The sequence below is a fragment of the Dromiciops gliroides genome, chromosome 2 (genome assembly GCF_019393635.1).
Source record: "Dromiciops gliroides isolate mDroGli1 chromosome 2, mDroGli1.pri, whole genome shotgun sequence".
NCBI lineage: Eukaryota > Metazoa > Chordata > Mammalia > Microbiotheria > Microbiotheriidae > Dromiciops > Dromiciops gliroides.
The window spans coordinates 387,370,807-387,391,850 of record NC_057862.1 but is presented as its reverse complement, the minus strand read 5'-3'; the positions used below and the strand labels follow the sequence as shown (position 1 = coordinate 387,391,850).

Genomic DNA, 21,044 nt, shown 5'->3' with positions numbered 1-21,044 from the left:
CCCCATGCCTGGAATGCTCCCCTTCCTCATCTCAACCTCTTATAATTCCTGACTTCCCTCAAGACTTGGGTCCCATGACACCTTCTATAGGATGTCTTTCCCAATCACTCGGTTATTAGTGCATTTCTCTCTAAATTTCATCTTCTACAAATTTCTACAAGTTTCATCTTTTCTCGCATATGTACCTTATCTATTCCTATTTATTATCTCTTCTACTCCTTAAGGGTAGGGCCAGTTTAACTTTTGTTTTTGTATCCTTAAAATTTAGCCCATGGGGCAGCTAGATGGCGCAGTGGTTAAAGCACCGGCCCTGAATTCAGGAGTACCTGAGTTCAAATCCGGCCTCAGACACTTGACACTTACTAGCTGTGTGACCCTGGGCAAGTCACTTAACCCCCATTGCCTGCAAAAAAAAAAAAAAAAATTTAGCCCAGTGCCTGGCACATAGTACACACTAAAATGCTTGTTGGTTGATTAATTGATTGATTCCACCAAGACCAGGAGCACATCTTGTTTTTCATTTGTGTTCAACTCCTTCCCTTCTCCCCTAATGCCTGATACACTGTACAAAGCAGGTGCCCAATAAATGATCGCTGAATAAGTGATCATTGGAATAAATATGACCCGTAGAGTCCCATGCTGTGATTTTTTTTTTTTGTAGGGCAATGAGGGTTAAGTGACTTGCCCAAAGTCACACAGCTAGTAAGTGTCAAGTGTCTGAGGCTGGATTTGAACTCAGGTCCTCCTGAATCCAAGGCCAGTGCTTTATCCACTGCGCCACCTAGCCGCCCCCGTCCCATGCTGTTATAATGAATTAAAACAAAATTCATCTGTGCTATAAAAGGGTTTTTTTTTTAATAGTCATGATAATTAATGCTGCTTCCTGGAATTTCTCTAGACTTTCTCAAAGAACTCTCTGCTTACTCTCCTGAGTGAATCAGAATTCCCTGTGCACCTAGGCTGAAAATGACCTTTGGAACCTACAGTAACCTTGCCCATGGCTATGTGGAACAAATAGTAATATGAAAACATGCTTAGTAGAATCAGTGTTTGGTATCCAGGTGACTTTGAAAATACTTGCTGTCTAGAGTAAGGACGTGGAACTCTCTGGGAGCTCATACTTGCCCTCATCCTGTCTCTGTGAAGGGAGGGAGTTCCTTTTTTTTTTTTTTTAAACAGATTTGTGATTTCAAAGCAGATTGACAATTGCTGTGCGATGTGTAGTCCTTTGAGATTTGCCTGAGACACTGGGAAGCCAGGTGACTTGCCCAGGATTATGTAGCCAGTATCTGTCAGAGGCAGAGACTCAAATCTCTCTGTCTTTCTGACGCCAAGGCCAATCGTGTCACCTCAGTGCCTCCTGTAAAAGGCATAGGAGTGGGGCAGCTAGGTGGTGCAGTGAATAAAGTACCAGCCCTGGATTCAGGAGGACCTGAGTTCAAATTTGACCTCAGACACTTGACACTTGACACTTACCATTTGTGTGACCCTGGACAAGTCACTCAACCCTTATTGCCCCATAAAGAGAGAGAGAGAGAGAGAGAGAGAGAGAGAGAGAGAGAGAGAGAGAGAGAGAGAGAAAAGGCATAGGAGTAAGAATTGGTATAGATGGTGAGAACGGGAACCCCAGAGAGGGTTGCCCAAGGTCACACAGCACATTCATGGGTGGATGTCAGAACCATCTGGTTCACACACCCCCGCTTATTTTACAAATGAGGAAACCAATGCCCAGAGAATGATTGTGACTTCTAGAGGTCACACACTTACTCTACAGCATGGCTACTATTCAAACCCAGGACCTTGGACTGCAAGTGCAAGGCCCTTTCCACTAGTCTACATCACCTCCAGTCTTGGTGCTAAGGCTGATCAGGGTCACTCTTGGCCCTGGCATATGGTGTGGTGCTCTTTCCATTGGAGCTGCCCCTTGCCAGCTCCCAGAGCATTGAAGCACCAGGACCTTGTGGCCACGGGTCAGGGAGAGAAAGGTGACCAGTGACGGGCTAGGAATTTGTTACTGTGGCAGTCAGGTGGCCTGGCCCATTCAGAATTGCTCCTTTGCTCATTATTAAATAATGCATCCTGATGGATTGGTCTGAAAAATGCTGTGTTGTGGGGTCAGGTGGCTCGGGTTAGCATTTTCTGGTGAGATTGATGATTCTCGAAGGTCAAATCGAGGAAGCTATTCCTTGAGAAAATTGAGCCTGTGGACGAAGGGAAAGTATTTGTTCTGGGGGTGGGGAGGGGGAAGGGAGGAGGGAGAACAAAACTGGAAGCATTAACCTCGGGAAGGGAGAGTAGAGGAAGGAGGAAGCTGGTCACTGGGAGAGAATGAAGGAATTGAGGCAAGTACAAGGCTGTGGGTTGGAGCTCAGCAGTGCCACTGGCCAGAGAAATCACCCTGTGCAGTCAGTCCCCTCCCCCCAACATACTTATGCTGATGAAACCAAGTATAAATGCCTCTAAGAGGATGCCTGGAAGAGGAAAGATGTCACAGGAATCAGGCAGCATCATGAGAGGGCAGGTTCATTTAGAATCACAAAATCACAGAACTGGGACAGATCTCAGAGGTCATAAGATTTAGATCTGAAAGGGACCTTAGAGCTCATACAATCCAACTTGTTTTGCAGATGAAGATCAGAAGATTAAATTAATTGCTCAAAATCACATAGCTAATAAATAGCAGAGCTGGGGTTGGTGAGACAGTATGGGACAGTAGAGAGAGGGCAGGCTGGTATGACCTTGGGCAAATCTCTTAAATTCTCCAGGCCTCACTTTCCTCGAATGTAAAGTGAGAGGACCGGACCAGATAACCTTGCAAACCTTAAAGCATGAAATAAATGTCATTTAAAAATCACTAACAATAGAGGCAACTAGCAGGCAGAGTGGATAGAGCTCCAGACTTGGAGTCAGGAAAACCCGAGTTCAAATATGGCTTCACACACTTACTAGCTCTGTGACCCTGGGCAAGCTGATTTAGCACCTATCTCACAAGGCTGTATCGTGGATCAAATGAGACAATATCTGTAAACTAGTGCCTGGCACATAGTAGATATGTAATAAATACTGTACCCTTCCACTCCCCCTCCCTACCCTACCTCCATCTCTAAATCTATGATCCCACTCTCTGACTCAAGTCAGTTCCCTTTCCACTAAACTACTATACCTCTCATGGACCGCTAGGTGGTAAAGTTAGATAGAGTGCCAGGCCTGGAGTCAGGAAAACCTGAGTTCAAATCCAGCCTCAGATACTTACTAGCTGTGTGACCCTGAGCAAGTCACTTAACCCAGTTTGCCTCAGTTTCCTCATCTGTAAAATGAGGTAAAGATGAAATGGCAAACCACTCCAGTATCTTTGCAAAAACAACAACACCCAAAAACCCAAATGGGGTCAAGAAGAGTTGTACACAACTGAACAACAACAAAAATTTTACCTCTCTAGGAATCCCCTAGGTTGCCACTTGAAGCATGATATCCCCTCTGTTACATTTTTTGACAAGGACTTCTACAGACCTTCAGTGACCTTGTAAAGGCTATGGGGAAAGAAAAAACTAGTTGTATGTATATTGATTGATCGATCAACATTTATATATGCCAGTCATTGCACTAGGCACTGGGGATACAAAACAAAATGGTCTATGACCTTTAGGAAACTACCTCCTAGCAGGGGAATCTTGTATCTTTTTTTAGGGCTAGTTAGCAAGTAACAATAACAGTAACAAGTAGCCTTTATGAAGCTCTTTAAGGTTTACAAAGCATTTTACATTGATTGGCTCATGAAATCATCACAGCAAACTGGTAAAGTAGGGTCTGTTTTTATCCCCATTTTATGGATGAGGAAACTGAGGTTTAGAGAGAATAGGAAGTTTGCCCAGAGTCATAAAGGTAGTCAATGTCTAAGGGAGAATTTGAACTCAGCTCTTCTGAACTCTAAGTCTGATGCTCCCTCAGTATACCTCCTAGCTCCCTCTATCATGAATTATTTTTAAAATGACATTTATTTAGTGCTTTAAGGATTGCCAGTCAAAGACTTTTTATTTTTTTATTTTTTATTTTTTATTTATTACCTCATTTGATCTTTATAACTGCCCTAGGAAGTAAATACTATTGATATTATTATTCTCCTTCTATAGATGAAGAGAGGGAGGTTGAATTCCAGAGCTAACTAGGAAGTGTCAGAGATGGGATTGTGAACCCAGATCTCTTCTGACGCCAAGTTCTTAGCTCTTTACACTACACCATGTTTTCTTTCCTCCTCCCTGCTTCCTGCCTGTTGCGGATTCAAGCATCACACTAAAGGACTGTCCAATCATGCTTCACTACTTGGGTGTTGAAGGGTATTGAAGAAATTCCTTCCTGGCCTTTGGAAACAAGTCTTCCCCTACTGTTTTTTTTTTCAGGTTGCTTATGCTACACCTTTGCTATTTAGAACAGTATCTTTGTGGTTTAGAGCCACCCCACATGTCTTGGTCTTTACCATTTTGCAGTTAAGGAAATGGAGGCAGATAGAGGTTAAGAGATTAGACTTCTTTGCTTGGCCCTACAGGACAGAGTTGGAATGAACAGGCTAGTTTCAACTCAATACAAGGAAAAACTCCCAAACAGTTTTCCCAAAGAGTAATGGACTGTGGGGGGCAGCTAGGTGGTGCAGTGGCTAGAGCACCAGCCCTGGATTCAGAAGGACCTGAGTTCAAATCCAGCCTCAGATACTTGACACTTACTAGCTGCGTGACCCTGGGCAAGTCACTTAACCCCAATTGCCTCACCAAAAAAAAAAAAAAGAGTAATGGACTGCTTGGAGAAGAAGTGAGTTCAAGGGATAACTGACAAGTGGGGAAGCTTTGAAAGTTACCTGTTGAATTTATTCTGTGCTTAAAAAGAAAAGCTCTACATGATAGAGATTTGCAGATTTGTTTACTGGTCCCTTCTTCTCTACTACAAAATGCTCATTTTATTTAATGTTTGTAAAGTTCAGAATTTTTTTTTTAATTAAATGCAAGAGAAGTAATGAGTTGCTCGTCACTATATATTCAAAGAGAGGCTAGAAACTCATTTGTCAGAGGTATTATAGAAGATCTTGCCTCAGGTTCCACTTAGACAAGTCCTTTCTAACCCTAAGAATTCACTTTAAAAGGGCATTATTAGCTTTGTCATTAAAAGAAGGATCTCTCTAAGTGCTGATTGGGGAAGGGGTGAAGGAAAAGAAGAGCTACTTCCTCTAATCTCATCCTTCCCTCCCTCCCCCTTTTCTTTTTTTTTCTTTTTGTTTTTTTGGTGGGGCAATGAGGGTTAAGTGACTTGCCCAGGGTCACACAGCTAGTAAGTGTCAAGTGTCTGAGGTTGAACTCAGGTCCTCCTGAATCCAGGGCTGGTGCTTTAGTCGCTATGCTACCTAGCTGCCCCTGGGTTTTCTTTTTCCTTTTTTTTTGTTTTTGTTTTTGTTTCCCTCCCCCCCCCCCCTTTTTCAATACTTGTAGATGAGATGAAAGAAAGTTAAACAGGACCTTGGAAGTCAAAATAAAGGGGTATGTGTGTGAGGAGGGAGGCCACACAGTGGTGAACAACTGTGTTCATAATAATATATTTCTGTAGCATTTTAAGACTTCATAAGTTTTTGTATGAGGAACTCTGGGGGAGGAAACTCCTTCTCCTCATCCAGATCAGCACCTACCCTGAAATGTAGGAAATGTATCATTTTAGAGAGTTGTCAGAGACCATGAGGGTGGGTGACTTGCTCAGTGTCACACAGACAAACTGAGACTTACAGCAAACTTGGAAATTTGCAAAGCACTTTATATAGCTTATCTCACTTAAGCCTCACAATACCCTCCAAGAAAAGCACAACAAGCCTTTAGTCCCCAATTTATAGATGAGGAAATTGAGGTTCAGAGACGTTTGCCCAGGGCCACATGGCTAATTAGTACCAGAGGCTAGTTTTTTTGTTTGTTTGTTTGTTTGTTTGTTTGTTTGTTTGTTTGTTTAGTGAGGCAATTGGGGTTAAGTGACTTGCCCAGGGTCACACAGCTAGTAAGTGTTAAGTGTCTGAGGCTGGATTTGAACTCAGATACTCCTGACTCCAGGGCCGGTGCTCTATCCACTGCGCCATCTAGCTGCCCCAGAGGCTAGTTTTGAAACCAAGACTTCTTGGCTCTAGGTCCAGCTCTATACCTGTGAAAGGCTTTTGCCTTTCCCCACAATGACTCTACAACAGCTGGGTGGCATAGTGGATAGAGTGCTGGACCTGGAGTCAGGAAGACCTGAGTTCAAATCCAACCTCAGACATCTACTAGCTATGTGACTCAAGTTTCTTAACCTCTGCCTCAGTTTCCTCTTTTGTGTTATTATCTCCATCTTACAGAAGAGAAAATCGAGGTTAAGAGAGTAAGTGGGAACAGCTAGGTGGCACAGCAGATAAAGCACCAGCCCTGGGTTCAGGAGGACCTGAGTTCAAATCCAGCTTCAAACACTTGACACTTACTAGCTGTGTGACCCTGGGCAAGTCACTTAACCCTCATTGCCCCCTCCCAAAAAAAAAAGAGAGAGAGAGAGAGAGAGAGTGACTGGTCCATGATCCCACCTGTAGTGTATGTCAGTATCAGGATTCAGAGCTAGGTCCAAAGCCAGCACTCATGTCTTACTACATGTTTCCTCAATGCCAGGTTCTATGGTGAAGAAGCTAGATGGGGAGCATAGTCAAGAACGTGCTAGACTCTAAAAGTCAGCATGTTTGGGAAGCTTTTCTGTGTGACTTTTGCCCAGTCCCCTGAAGTATCTAGACTTCATTTTGTCCCACTTAAGTGACACAGGACAGTAGCCCAAATGTCTCCCCAGGAGGGCAGATGACAGGATAGGATCACAGATTTAGAGCTGAATTGGCCCTTTGAGGTGGTCAGGGTCAGCCCCTTCCTTTTCCAAATAAAGAAAATGAGGCAAACAGAGTTTCAGTGACTTGCTCAAGCTCACACAGTTACTAAGTGTCTGAGGGAAGATGCAAACCCAACTCTCTCCATGACACAATGTGGCCTCTCCTGTAAGCAATGGGAGCTGAGCTCTTTAAGAGAAACGTGTTCATCCCTTCACCCACCTTCCCAGCAGTCACAGAAGGCTTGTGCCAAGGGTGTGGTGATCCTGGCCTTCACCCCAGGTTGGGTCACTTGGGATACCTAAGTGGTAGCTAACGAGCCAGAAGAGAGCTTAGGAATTCAGGCCTGCGTTCACCCTCTGCAGCCGAGGGAAGGGGCCGGGAGCACCGTCCTCTCCTTTAGCTTCCGTATTTCTTTCCCTCTTTGGGAGAAAAGAATACACTGAGCAGATCTAGCAAGTCCTGACCACTAAATAATTCATGACGCCGGTTCCACTGAGAGCCAGGGGATCAGGGAGACCCAGACACTGGCTTTGCCTGGGACAAAAGGACTAGAACATAAGTGGGGGGAAGGGAGAGGGAAGAGGGAAGAGGAAAGAAGGGAGGGGGAGGAGAAGGAAAAGAGGAGAAAGAGGAAAGAGAGGGAGGAGGGAGAGAGAGGAAAGAGGAGAAAGAGAGGGAGGGATAGAAGAGAAGCAGACAGACAGACAGGCGGAGACAGAGAGAGAGAGAGAAAAACAGAGACAGAGACAGAGAGAGATGAAGAGACAGAGGAAAAAGGGATGAAGGAGGGGGAAGGAAAGGGAAAGAGGAAGAGTAAGGAAGAAAGATTAGGGGAGGGAGAGGGTAAGTAGGGAAACTGATTCTCTTCCAGCTCCAGGAAATTCCTTTTTCCACAGAAGCCACACTGCTTTTAAAAAAATGTGCTCCCCATAGACCAGTTCAGCACTGGTGACACTCTTTAAGAGAGCACTGAGAGGGGCAGCTAGATGGCGTAGCGGATAAAGCACCGGCCCTGGATTCAGGAGTACCTGAGTTCAAATTTGGCCTCAGACACTTGACACTTAACTAGCTGTGTGACCCTGGGCAAGTCACTTAACCCTCACTGCCCTGCCAAAAAAAAAAAAAAAGAGAGAGCACTGAGAATCTATGGGGTACATTTAGAGGAGGGTGAACATAACAATGAGTGGGAGTCTAAAAACCATGTCATATGAGAAACAGTTGAAGGAATCAGACTTGTTTACCTTGGAGATGAGGAGGAACACGGGCATAAGATCAAAAAATTTAGAGCTAGAAGAATGTACCCCACCATTTTATGGATGAGGATCAGTGACTTGCCCAAAGTCATATAGGTAGTAAGTGGTCAAGTTATAATTTGAACCCAGGTCATCTGATTCCACATCCAGTATTCTGCACTGGTACCTGACTACCTTATGAAAGGTATCAAGAAGGAGAGGAGAAGGCTGGAGCCCCTCCCATGGAGTTGTAGATGTACACTTTGTCTCCTTAGTCAGAGACCATCGATGCTGCTGGGGATGGGCCAGAGAGAAATCCCTTCCCTCCCTCACTAGAAGTCTAAGGAAGGGGGCAGGTAGATGGTGTAGTGAATAAAGCACTGACTCTGGATTCAGGAGGACCTGAGTTCAAATCTGGCCTCAGACACTTGACACTTACTAGCTGTGTGACCCTGGGCAAGTCACTTAACCCTCATAGCCCTGCAAAAGAAAAATAAGAAGTCTAAGGGAGAGACATCTTTGGCAGTAGGACAAGAAAGTTAGGCCACCTCAAGACAAACTGGAGGCCATCTCTCATCATTATTTATGGCCCCCAGAGTGAGTGGCAATTCCTGGCTTGGCCAGTAATTCCCTTTGGCATAGATCCCACCCACTACACCCATCTGAGGAATCAGCCAGGTACCTCTGGCCTCACATACCCTTTGGCAAGGGGCTCAAGCACATGGCAGGCTTCCCCTGGAGCCAAAGTGCATTTGTCCGTTTCCATGAAGAGTATTCTAATCCAACCCTCTTGTGATACTTCACATATCTGCAGGGTTGTCATGGGAAAAAAAAAATAAGCCTGTAGGTCTGTATGATTCCAGAGGGAAGCATCATGACCAAGGAGGAGGAGTTACAAAGAAGCCGACTTTGGCTCAGCATAAGAATTGTTTTTCTGACTGGGATTGTCCAATAATTGATTTTAAACAATAGTGAGTTCCCCATCACTGGAGGTATTCACGCAAAAAAGCCAGATGATTTTTTTCCAAAGATGCTGAAGATAGGTTTTCACTATTGGGTGGTAGGTTGAACTGGGTGATGCTCTACAATTCCTTCCAAAATGGAGATTCTCTTGCTGTGGTTCTCCATCCCATGTCCGGGCCTTTTCTTCTTCCCTTCCTCAGTGCATTCCTATCTGTTCTGCGTTTTTTAAGCTAATTAGGCTTGTCCCTTGTAGGAAAGGGTTTCTCAGTAGAGCCAGGGGTGAGACAAAGGAGGGCCAGACTGGGGTATAGCTCCAGGGAAGGGAGTCCCGAGGGCTAAGGAATTAAGGTTTAACAGACATCCTGGCACTAGCAGCCAGAGGGACCAGGCAAGAAGAGCTTCAGGAATCACAGACTGTAAGAGCTACAAGGGTCTTAAAACTCATCTAGTTCAAACCCCACATTTTATAGGAGAGGAAGCCAAGACCCAGAGAGGAGAAATGACTTCCCTAAGATTATTCAGGTAGTGACAGAGTCATAAAAATGCTTATCTCACTCACCTGGCAGTGATGGACACACAGAATTTAAGGCTTTCTCTGGGCAGCAGCTAGAGTATGCAGCAGAAAGGAAGACGTCAACTCAAGGGTCATGGAGGGCCTGAGCTGCACGGCCTGCATGGTGCCCTGGGGAAGCGGGAGGATTTCAGGGTCACCTCCAAAGTCTGAGCCATCAAAGAGCCTTTCCTCCATCCCAGCTCCCTCCCCCTTCTCTTCTCAGGCCCACCAGCATCTGAGGGAGAGCAGAGACACCTTAGAGATGCAAATGTTCCTCAACATGCTCCAAGTGAGTCTGGCTCAGCAGGAGCCTTGTCTTAGTTTCACACTACTCTTGATGACCAGAGCCCTACACATACACACACACACACACACACACACACACACCATAACTCTGCAAAATATATATATACATATATATATATACACACACACAAGTGTGTATCTATCACACAACCCAAAGCCCATAACCTAGCATGTATATATACACATGTATGTGTATATGTATATATCACACATATATATCATATATATGTCCATCACACACAAAGCCCATAACCCTGCATATATGTGTGTATATATTACACATGCACAAAGACCATAACCCTGTATTTATGTGTGTGTATACCTCTATGTGGATGTGGATGTGTGTGTGGATATACACAGACACATACACACACATAAAACACAATTCAAAGCCCATAACCCTGTAGTTATATATGTTGTGGTGTTCAGTAGTTTTAGTTGTATCTGACTCTTTGTGACCCCATTTGGGGTTTTCTTGGCAAAGATAATGGAGTGATTGGCCATTTCCTTTTCCAGCTTATTTCACAGATGAGGAAATAGACAACAGGGTTAAGTGACTTGCCCAGGGTCACACAGCTAGGAAATGTCTAGGTCAGATTTGAACTCAGGAAGATGAATCTTCCTGACTTCGGGGCCAGCACTCTATCCATTGCACTATCTAACTGCTATACATATATATACATACACATATATACACACAAACAGACATGTATACACAAACATGCATGCATGTGTATATTACACACAAAACCCATGATCCTGTAAACATATATATATGTGTATATTTCACACACAGAGATCATACCTTTGCACATATACACAAACACTAAGACACTGTTCTTGCACATAAGCAGCCAGAATCCACATCACACAAACATTCACACAAAGCATAACCTCACACACAGGTATTTCATGATGCCGCACACACAAATATATGTCATCACAGATCCCTGAACGTATATCCTGTACTCAGAGAGACAATCACACCCATACAATGTCTCTGCTGCCCACACCCCTGGGTAAGTCCAACCAGGAAAACTGCACAAGAGAAACTGAAGAAATCCCACAGGGGTTTTGATGGGTGATTGCTGTAGAACAAGCAGAGTAGGGGACCTGAGTTACAGTTGAACTTTGCCTCTGGTCATCCCCAAATCCAGACTTGTTGTTCGCCTGGTATGTGGCAACCAGACAGGCTCATTATAATGGTCCTCACTCCCCCTATGGCCTTTCCTGAGTCCCATTGGATTTTTTCTCAGGATGATCCATAACGTGTAATGATCAGGATGGTCAGAATGCAGTGGGACAAAGATACGCTGGCTATAGCATATAGCTTTGAGTTTTACAAAGCACTTAAAAAACATTTCATTTCATCCTCACAACAGCCTTCAGAGATGGGTGGTCTTATGATCTCCATTTTTCAGTTGAGGAAACTGAGGGAAACAGGTAAGTGACTTGCCCAGGGTCACATAGCTAATAAGTTTCGAAGGCTGGATTTGAACTGAGGTCTCCCTGGCCCAAAGCGGCAACATTCTATGTACTGCACCACCTGGTGTTATAAATGTTTTGTAACCTGTTCTTTGGGGCCTGGAGAAATCAAGCAGTAAGCATTTATTAGGCCTGGACCATGTGGTAGGCACAATGCTAGAGGCTGGGCAGGCAAAGACAAAAAAATGAAACAGTCCCTGCCTTCCAGGTGCCCGGGAAACACATTGAACTGTAATTGGGAAATAGTTAACAAAAAAAATAATAAAAATACAATAGAACATAGATAATGTTAACATGTGATTTTTTTTTGTGAGGCAATTAGGGTTAAGTGACTTGCCCGGGGTTACACAGCTAGTAAATGTCAAGTGTCTGAGGCCATCTTTGAACTCAGGTCCTCCTGACTCCAGGGCCGGTGCTCTATCCGCTGTCCCACCTAGCTGCCCCAACATGTGAATTTTTAAGTCAATATGTGCGCATTGGGATGCTATGGTTTAGTGGCACAGTTTCTTTCTTTTTTTTGGTAAGGCAATTGGGGTTAAGTGACTTGCCCAGGGTCACACAGCTAGTAAGTGTTAAGTGTCTGAGGTCAGATTTGAACTCAGGTCCTCCTGACTCCAGGGCTGGTGCTCTATCCACTGTCCCACCTAGCTGCTCCTACATGTGTGGAGGAAATCAGAAAAGGTCCTATGTAGAAAGTAACCCTTGAGCTGGGCTTTGAAGGGAGCTAGAGATTAATATGGTTTCCCCAAGCTTTTTTTTTTTTTTTTTTTGGAGGCAATTGGGGTTAAGTGACTTGCCCAAGGTCACACAGCTAGTAAGTGTTAAGTGTCTGAGGCCGGATTTGAACCCAGGTACTCCTGAATCCAGGGCCGGTGCTCTATCCACTGCGCCATCTAGCTGCCCCCTTCCCCAAGCTTTTAATGATCACACATTCACTCACTCATCCATTCAAGAAACATTGATTCTATGCCTACTATATGAAATCGGTCAATCAATAAGCATTTATTAAGTGCCTACTATGTGTCAGACACTGTGCCAAGCACAGGGGATACGAAAAGAGGCAAAAAACAGTCCCTGCCTTCAAGAAACTTACAATTTAATGGTGGGGACAATATTCAAATAACTATGTACAAGCTATATAGAGAGGCCTGTGTTCCCAAGTTTAGATAAGGCATAATCCCTGTTTTCATGTTATTTCAAGTCTAATGATTTCATTGAACAGTCTAATAGGGGGATAAGACACAGACATAGATGACTGTAATGTGAAACATTACAGATTAGATGCATTAAATTTATAAAACAAAGTGTCAAAGAAAATAGGAGGGGCAAGGTTGTCACCCCTCTGGGAAAACAAGGAAGGCTCCTTGTAGGAGATGGAATTTGAAATGGTCTTTAAAGAAGAGATAGGAGGGAAGAAAGAGCATTCCAAACATGAGGAACAGCTTGAGCAAAGGCCTGAAGGTGGGAAAGCACAGAAGACTAAGAGGGCAGAGTAGTATAACTTGGCTGGAGTGTAAAGTGTATGTAGGGACTGGATCTGTGCTTTAACTGGTATTTAGAAGTCCCAGATGAGGAAACCCTTCTTACCCATCATGTCAACTGACCTTCTCTATAACTTGTGGTCTGTAAGAGAATTGCCTGGGGGCACAAAGAGGTTAAACTACTCACCCAGGGTCATACAGCCAGAATGTGCCAGAGGCAGCACTTGAACTCAGGTCAGCATGGCTCCAAGGCCAGTTCTCTACCCATTACACTATATTCACTAGGTAGAAGGGAGTGATATCAAGTAAAACTTAGAAGGCTGGCTGGGGTCAGATTGTGGAGGACCCCAAACCCCAAGCAGGGAGGCTTGAGTTTTACTCAGAAGGCAATAATGAGCCACCTAAGATCTTTGAGCAGAGGAGTGACGTGGCCCTATCTGGCTACAGAACGAAGGATTGGCTGAAGCAGGCATAGGGCAGAGCCTGTTGTAAGAATCCAGGCAGATGATAGTGATAACCTGTATTAGAATATTGGGAGTAAGAATAGAGAGTAAGGAAAAAAAAAAGAATAGAGAGTAAGAGACAGGAGTGAGAGATGTTGTAGAGGTGCAATCAAAAGGATATGGTCGAGGGCAGCTAGGTGGCGCAGTAGATAAAGCACCAGCCCTGGATTCAGGAGGACCTGAGTTCAAATCTGGTTTCAGACACTTGACACTTACTAGCTGTGTGACTTTGGGCAAGTCACTTAACCCTCATTGCCCTGCAAAAACAAAACAAAAAAAAAACCCAAAACAAACAAACAAAAAAAGGATATGGTTGTTGATTGGACGTGAGAGGGGAAGAAGAGGGAAAAGTCCAAGAAAGCCCCAAGGTTAAGCCAGTAAATAAGATAGCAGCCTTATCCTGCCAGGCTTCTCCTGATATGCCTTTAGCCTGGAATACACCTACAAGACTGTGAAGTGAGTAGACAGAGAGTTAGCTACTGTCTTTTTAAAGCAGAGCAGCCAGAGAATGTCTAGAAAGCCAGACACCAACTGGGGATGCTCGACCCTTTTCCATGCCCGTGGCAGACCTTCCTGGGGAGGTCTGGTGCATCTCTGGATCTGGCATTACTAGGCAGATGGAGACAAATGAGAGGAAGTGGAGAAGCGAGTAACAGGAATGATTAAGGGGCTGGCAGGATTGATTTATGAGTAGAGGGAAGATTAAGGGAGTTAAATATGTAGAATGTGGATAAGCAACAGCTAAGGGGAGATAGAACTTGTCTGCAAGGATTTTTAAATCCTCCTATTGGAGAAAGAAGAATCAGTACAATGGAAAGGGTATCACTATGAAGAGAAGGATGAGCTTAAAGCAGATTAAGTGGGGAAAAAATGTTGGTTAAATGTCAGGAGAAAATTTGAGTGGTAGGAGACTCACTGGCATGCATACAGTGTGGGCACATTCCTGCCCACACAAGAGAAATTCAAGTGGACAGATATCTTGACATCTATACAATGGAATAAGTTTGACCTCTGACCTAATAACAGGTGGCATTGAGGCAGCTAGGTGGCACAGTGGATAAAGCACCGGCCCTGGATTGAGGAGGACCTGAGTTCAGATCTGGCCTCAGACACTTGACACTTACTAGCTATGTGACCCTGGGCAAGTCACTTAACCCCCATTGCCCCCCCCACACACACACAAAAAAATAGATGGCATTTATAGAGCGCTTTAAGATTTGCCAAATATTTTACAAATATTATCTCATTTAATCTTCAAAACATCCCTGGGAGGAAGGTAGGTGCTATTATTACCCTCATTTTACAGAAAAGGAAACAGGCTAAAAGGTTAAATGACTTGCCCAGGGTCACACAGCTAGTGAATTTCTGAGGGCAGATTTCAACCGAGGTCTTCTTGACTGGTACAACACTCTATCCACTGTGCCACTGGGCTGCCTTAAAGATGGACTGGAACTTAAGGGTGCCTCAAAGGACCAATTTGCACCAATTGACACAGTGCATTTTGTATCCATTAGGCAAAGAAAATAGAATAGAATAAAACATATTATTTCAAAACATTATTAAAATAAAACATTTGTGTTAATTTATGCACCTAGCTTCTACTGTTAATACAGTTTAGCCAATTACACATCCTCCAAGAGTGATGTTAGGGATAGGCTGGGTTCAGGTACACCTATGGGGAGATAGATACCAAACTGATTAAGGGAACCCCCGAAAATTCCAGACCACGAGATACCCAAGCATAATAGGGGTAAGACCCTGGGATTCATCATAGAATCACAGTATTTAGAACCAGAAAGGACTTTAAAGATTATATAGTCCAATACTCCCCTTTTACATATGAGAAAACATGTCCAGATGGGACAACGACTTACCCAAGGTCACACAGGGAATATATAGCAGAGGAAGGATACTTAAAATCTTAGAGCTGGAAGAAACTGAGAGGTCATTTAGTCCATCATTTGTTTCCTGTCAGGAAGTCCCATAAACCATTTAGAACCTATAAGTTTTGTCTTTAAAGCCCTCCAGTGTTTGAGAAGCTTTATGGGGGGCAGCTAGGTGGTGCAGCAGATAGAGCACTGGCCCTGGATTCAGGAGGACCTGAGTTCAAATCTGGCCTCAGACACTTAACACTTACTAGCTGTGTGACCCTGGGCAAGTCACTTAATCCCAATTGCCTCACCAAAAAAAAAAAAAAGAGAAGCCTTATGGGTTCAGTGCTTTTCTTCTTACTGAATATCAGTCATTCCAGTTATATCCAAATGCCCTGGTTTCCTTGTTCTCCTTTGTTACTGTTTAGTTAGGAAATTGAAGGTATAGGTGACCATGATAGTGAGAGGAAGAAGGATGACTGGCGGCAGTTAGGGAGTATAGTTGCAGACGTAATCTTTTGAACAAGCAAAGTAGATAAACACTGTAAATTATGGAACGACTGAACAAGTTGTGGTATATGATTGTGATGGAATGCTATTGCGCTATAAGAAATGATGGGAAGTCTTATATGAACTGATGCAAAATGAAGTGAGCAGAACCAGGACAACTTATATAGTAATAGCAATATCGTAAAGATAATCACCTTTGAAAGACTTAATAATTTTGATCAACACAATGATCAACCACAGTTCTAAAGGAATCATAATGAAATATGTTATCCCTCTCCAGATAGAGAACGGATGGTCTTACAGTACATATTGAAGCATATTATCTTCTCTTTCTTTCCCTTTTTCTTTTGGACATGGCTAATGTGAGAATTTGTTTCCCAAGATTCTTCATATTTGTAATAGATTGATTTTTCTTGCCTTCTCAATGGATGGGGGAGGTAGAGAGGTTAGGGAGAGAATTCAGAACTGATACTTAAAGTTGAATTTTTAAAAATTTTATTTTTTATTTTATTTTTTGCGGGGCAATGGGGGTTAAGTGACTTGCCCAGGGTCACACAGCTAGTAAGTGTCAAGTGTCTGAAGCTGGATTTGAACTCAGGTACTCCTGAATCCAGGGCCGGTGCTTTATCCACTGTGCCACCTAGCTGCCCTGAATTTTTAAAAATTTTAAAGACTGAACCTAAGGGGAAGCAGTGTGGTGTTAAATATTTGACAACTGGTTCTCTGAAACAAGAAATATACAAAAGGCACCCTTTAAAAAAAAAGTTTTTATTAATGTCTTCTCTTTTTTTCATCATCATAGTTTTCCTTGGTTTTTGTTCCCAGAGAGCCATCTCATATAACAAATAGTATTTTTAAAGACAAAAAATATATATATATACAAAAAAGAGGAAAAAATCAGCGCAACCAATCAATACATTGAAAAAGTCAAAAAATCTGTGCAATGTGCAACAACTGTGGAACTCCCAGCTCCACCATGGATGGGTTGGAGGTGTCCTCTCACATCTCTCCACAACCGACACTTAAAAATTGGTATGAGCTGGCTCCAACATATCCCTGTATCATAAAAGGGGGGATTCAGAGTACCAAGGAAAATTTCCCACTTCATAATCCTGTCTAGAACTAGCCATACTCTGCACCATATGGAGAGGAGTAATGAAAAGGGGCACAAGTTGGAGGACCATCAGGAAAAGGGATTATGCTGATTAATCAAATATTCCATTTAAAAGAGGTCAGATAGGGGCAGATAGGTGGTGCAGTGGATAAAGCACTGGCCCTGGATTCAGGAGGACCTGAGTTCAAATCCAGCCTCAGACACTTGACACTAACTAGCTGTGTGACCCTGGGCAAGTCACTTAACCCTCATTGCCCTGCAAAATAAAAAGAAGAAGAAGAAGAAGAAGAAGAAGAAGAAGAAGAAGAAGAAGAAGAAGAAGAAAAGAAAGAAAAGAGGTCAGATAGTACTGAATCTATTATGTGGCTAGATAATGTATTTGGGGGTAGGGTTATGGGTGAGGAGATGGGTGGAGGAGGGTGAAGCGTCCTTTCTCTTCTGCATAACCCAGAAAATACCCACATCTGGCATAAACTGGAAAAAAATGTTGGAAAGTCCTTGTCTCCTGGTTACTAAAAACTGGTAGAGAAATGCTCAGAAACAGATAGACAACTTTCAACACTTGTTGGACCCCTCTCACCAAGACTTTCTAAATGCTTCATGAACCTTTCCTTCTATTCCTCTCAGCTGAGGCTACATCCATAATCTTGAGGACCCCTGGGGATTCTGGTGAAATTCTGTCCTGTTAGCTCAAGGGGTCCCTAGTGACTCAGATGATGTCTCCTGTCTTGTGTCCTCTCAGGTGTAAATGCAACCTCCATGCCAACCTGTGCTCCTACAAAGAAGGCGGCCTTCAATGTGAGTGTGAACACAATACCACCGGCCAGGACTGTGGCAAATGCAAGAAGAACTTTCGAACCCGCTCATGGAGAGCAGGATCCTACCTACCCCTCCCTAATGGCTCCCCTAATGCATGTATGTATAGGAAGGAGCTAACCCTAAGGCTGGGGATAGCCCTTGGGAGGTCATTGTATCCATCCTCCTGCCCTTAGGCAAAACCACATCCTTAACCATCTCTAATACTATAGTAATAATACTAAGATTCATGCAGAATTTTAAGGTATTTAAAACACTTTATGTATGTTATCTCATCTGTGATTTAGGTAGATATTTTCATTATACCTCCTTTATAGATGAAGAGACTGAGGCTGAGAGATTAAGAAACTTGCATAGCGTTATATGGTTATTAAGTAGGTAGGACTGAGGTAGGAGGATTCAAACTCACAACTTCCTGACTTTAAATCCAGTGCTGTATCCACTATGATACCTAGATTCCACAACCTTGCATGGATATATACATGTATATATGTATACACACACATACACACACACACACATAAATAAAATCCAGGATCTCCTGGCTGTAAGGTGCCTCTAACCTGAAAGGCAGGTTGGTACAGTGGAAATAACCATTGCTTTGGAATCAGAAGGCCTCACTTCAGATCTTTGGTGACATTGATCAAGTCATTCAAAGTCCCTGAGCCTCAGTTTCCTTATCTTTAAAACAGGAGGGTTAGACCAGACACTCTGAGTTTTTTTCTGGCTGCAATGAATGTTGTCCCCAGTGGGTTCAGAACATCATTTAGAAAGCATTCCTTATTCTTAAAGATTACAATGAAGTCACTCTTCAATCTTCCTCTTTTCTAAGGTATGGGTGGCATCTTTGGTGGAATGGGCAGCCCTGAAGGGAGGCAGCATGTGGTGGAAAAGGAGCAGGGTTCATAATCACAGGAACTTTATCCGATTCCAGCTCTCTCACTTACCTGTGGGGCCTTTGTCAAGTCTTTAATACCTCTGGGCCTCAGTTTCTTTAACTGCAAAATGAGGAGTTTGCACTAGAAAACCTCTAAGATCCCTTCCTGCTCAAAATCTTATGATCTTGGGCTAATCTCCACAAAGGAGCAGGGCTGGCCAGTGATAGGGTCTGCAAGTCTCTCCGTAGGTGATCTCAGAAATCTCCACAAAGCAGTGAGTCCCATGGGACCCCACCTGTGATGAAGGGGAGGGGGAGGCCAAAGTTGGTGAGATCATCTGTGGAGGCAGAAAGACCTTTGATCCCTGGGTATCCTCCCCTTGGGACCCCAGCCCACTTGAAGGCCTTAAACACAGCTCAGACTTGCAAATGTCACTGCTTGGGTTTCTAATGGCCTTGTCTGGGAAAGGAGGCTTAGCCTTGCTCTTTTGCTTCTCCTCTCGGTGGGTGAAAGATTTATGTGGCTTTAAGATGATCAAAGCTAAAATACAGGCTGCGAAGGCCGTGACAGGAATGTTGTGTGTGTGCCAGGGACGGGAGACGACAGAGCCTTTGAAAAAGAACGAGCTTGTCAGCGGCAGGATAGCGCTTGTGGGTCTTCAGAGAGCAAGGAGAGCATTCTGGGGCTGTGACTGCTGCCTCCTCTCCTGTCTTCCTTTGTCTCTGTTGTCTCCTAGTCTTTATTCTCACTTACCATCTCTGTTTTCTCCTCCCTCCCTCCCTCCCTCTCTCTCTCTCTCTCTCTCTCTCTCCCCCCATCAGCCTCAATCTCCTTTCCTTCTTCCTCTCTTCTTCCCTTTGTTCTCTCACTCTTTCCCTCACTTACTCTTTCCCTCCCCTTTCTTCCTCTCCTCCTTTCTTTTTCTCTTCCCTTCTCTCTCCCTCTGTCCCTATCTCTTCTTCCCCTTCTTCCCTCTTCCTCTCCTTCCTTCCTTTTCTTTCCCTCTTACTCTCTCCTTCCTTCTTTCCATGTGCTCTATCTCTCCCTCCTTGTGGAGAGTGTCCTCTGAGGTCCTCTGTCATCCCCCTTCTCTTGCCTGACCCTTGATCCTCCCCCAATGCCTGAAGATCCAGCCTTTTTTTTAAATGAAGTCTCTCTCCTCTTTGCTCCAATTCATGGCCGCTTTCATTTCCCCAGTAAACTTTAAATAATAAAGAAAAGCCTTCTGCCTCCTGTAGCCTGGTGATTTCACATCTAGCCAATAGCTCAGCTTCCAGTATCATTTCATACACTCAGAGAATTTTGGAATATCAGAGTTAAAAAGAGCCTTAGAGATTACCCTGGTCTAGCCCTCTCATTTTTAGATGAAAAAATGTGAACCAGAGAAGGGGAGGAATATTCCCCAAGATCAGATTGTTAATAAGTGGCAGAGCTGGGACTCAAATTCAGGTCACAGAATCATAAATTTGGAAGTGGAAGGAACCTTAGAGACCATGGCATCTGACTCCTGCCCCGCTCCACCTCCTGCCTCATTTTACAGATGAAGTAACTGAGGTGTAGAGAGATTAAGTGACTGTCCCAAGGTCACACAGTAAGTATCTGGGATGAGATTTGAACCAGTTCTCAGCCCATAAATCCATTGTTCTTTCCATTATACAACACCTGCTCTCTTCATATCAATTTGACAAATATTTAAGGGCATCTTCAAAGCACTGAGTCAAATACTGAGGATGCAAGGCTACGTGTGACACACAGGTCTTGCTCTCAAGGAACTTTCTAAATTGTGGGAAGGACAAGTACATGAGTAATTATGATACAAGGTGGAGTAAGCAAAGGAGAGATGTGGATAACTACTTTGATCCTCTCCTCCCTTCCTGCCTTCCGCTATAGGGAGGGAAACATACCTCTGTGCAGAGTAAAGCTCTTCATAGGGGAAGTTCCTTCATTGGATTTGGGATGAACAATGTGGCAGGGAAAGCCATGGTGGCTACATGGGAGGTAGCTACAGTATGTGTGCGGAAGCTCCCAGATTTTCCCAGGAGTCTCTTGGAGTTGTCTAAGATGTTTCTGAGTCTTAGAAAGAGCTGTTTTTGTTTTTTCTTCTAGCATGATGGAGTGTTATAGAGCTTTGGGGAGGGGGGGAGGGGGAGTGGGAGTGAAATAGGGGGTGCATTATTTCTGGATTCTCCCAGAACCTTGGGGTAAAAATGTAACCCCCTCCTAATCCACATCCCACCCAGTGAAGGGTGCCACCTCCCCTTTGTGTCCTCTGAAATGCACCCAAACCTAGCTGGCAACCTTGTCTTTTGGGGCCAAAGTGTCTTTGAACTGGAGGCAGATGGCTCTTTTGCCATGTCCCCATTATTAGAGGAGGATCCCCTCCATCCTCTTTTGCCATATACCTCCTTGCCATCTCCCTTTCTCCCCCAGGAGACATGAACCCTCTGCAGAGAAGAGACTCCATTGCTTC

At 43.9% G+C, this 21,044-nt stretch overlaps 1 protein-coding gene across 2 annotated transcripts in view; it reads left to right on the top strand.

Annotated features, from left to right (window-relative positions):
- The window catches only part of NTNG2 (netrin G2), a 109,544-nt gene that overhangs the window by 65,277 nt on the left and 23,223 nt on the right, over positions 1 to 21,044 (top strand). For both annotated transcript variants that reach the window (XM_043984935.1, XM_043984937.1), the window contains exon 4: positions 17,623 to 17,795. In XM_043984935.1, the coding sequence (XP_043840870.1) occupies positions 17,623 to 17,795 (173 nt within the window). The remainder of the gene's footprint in view (positions 1 to 17,622; positions 17,796 to 21,044) is intronic.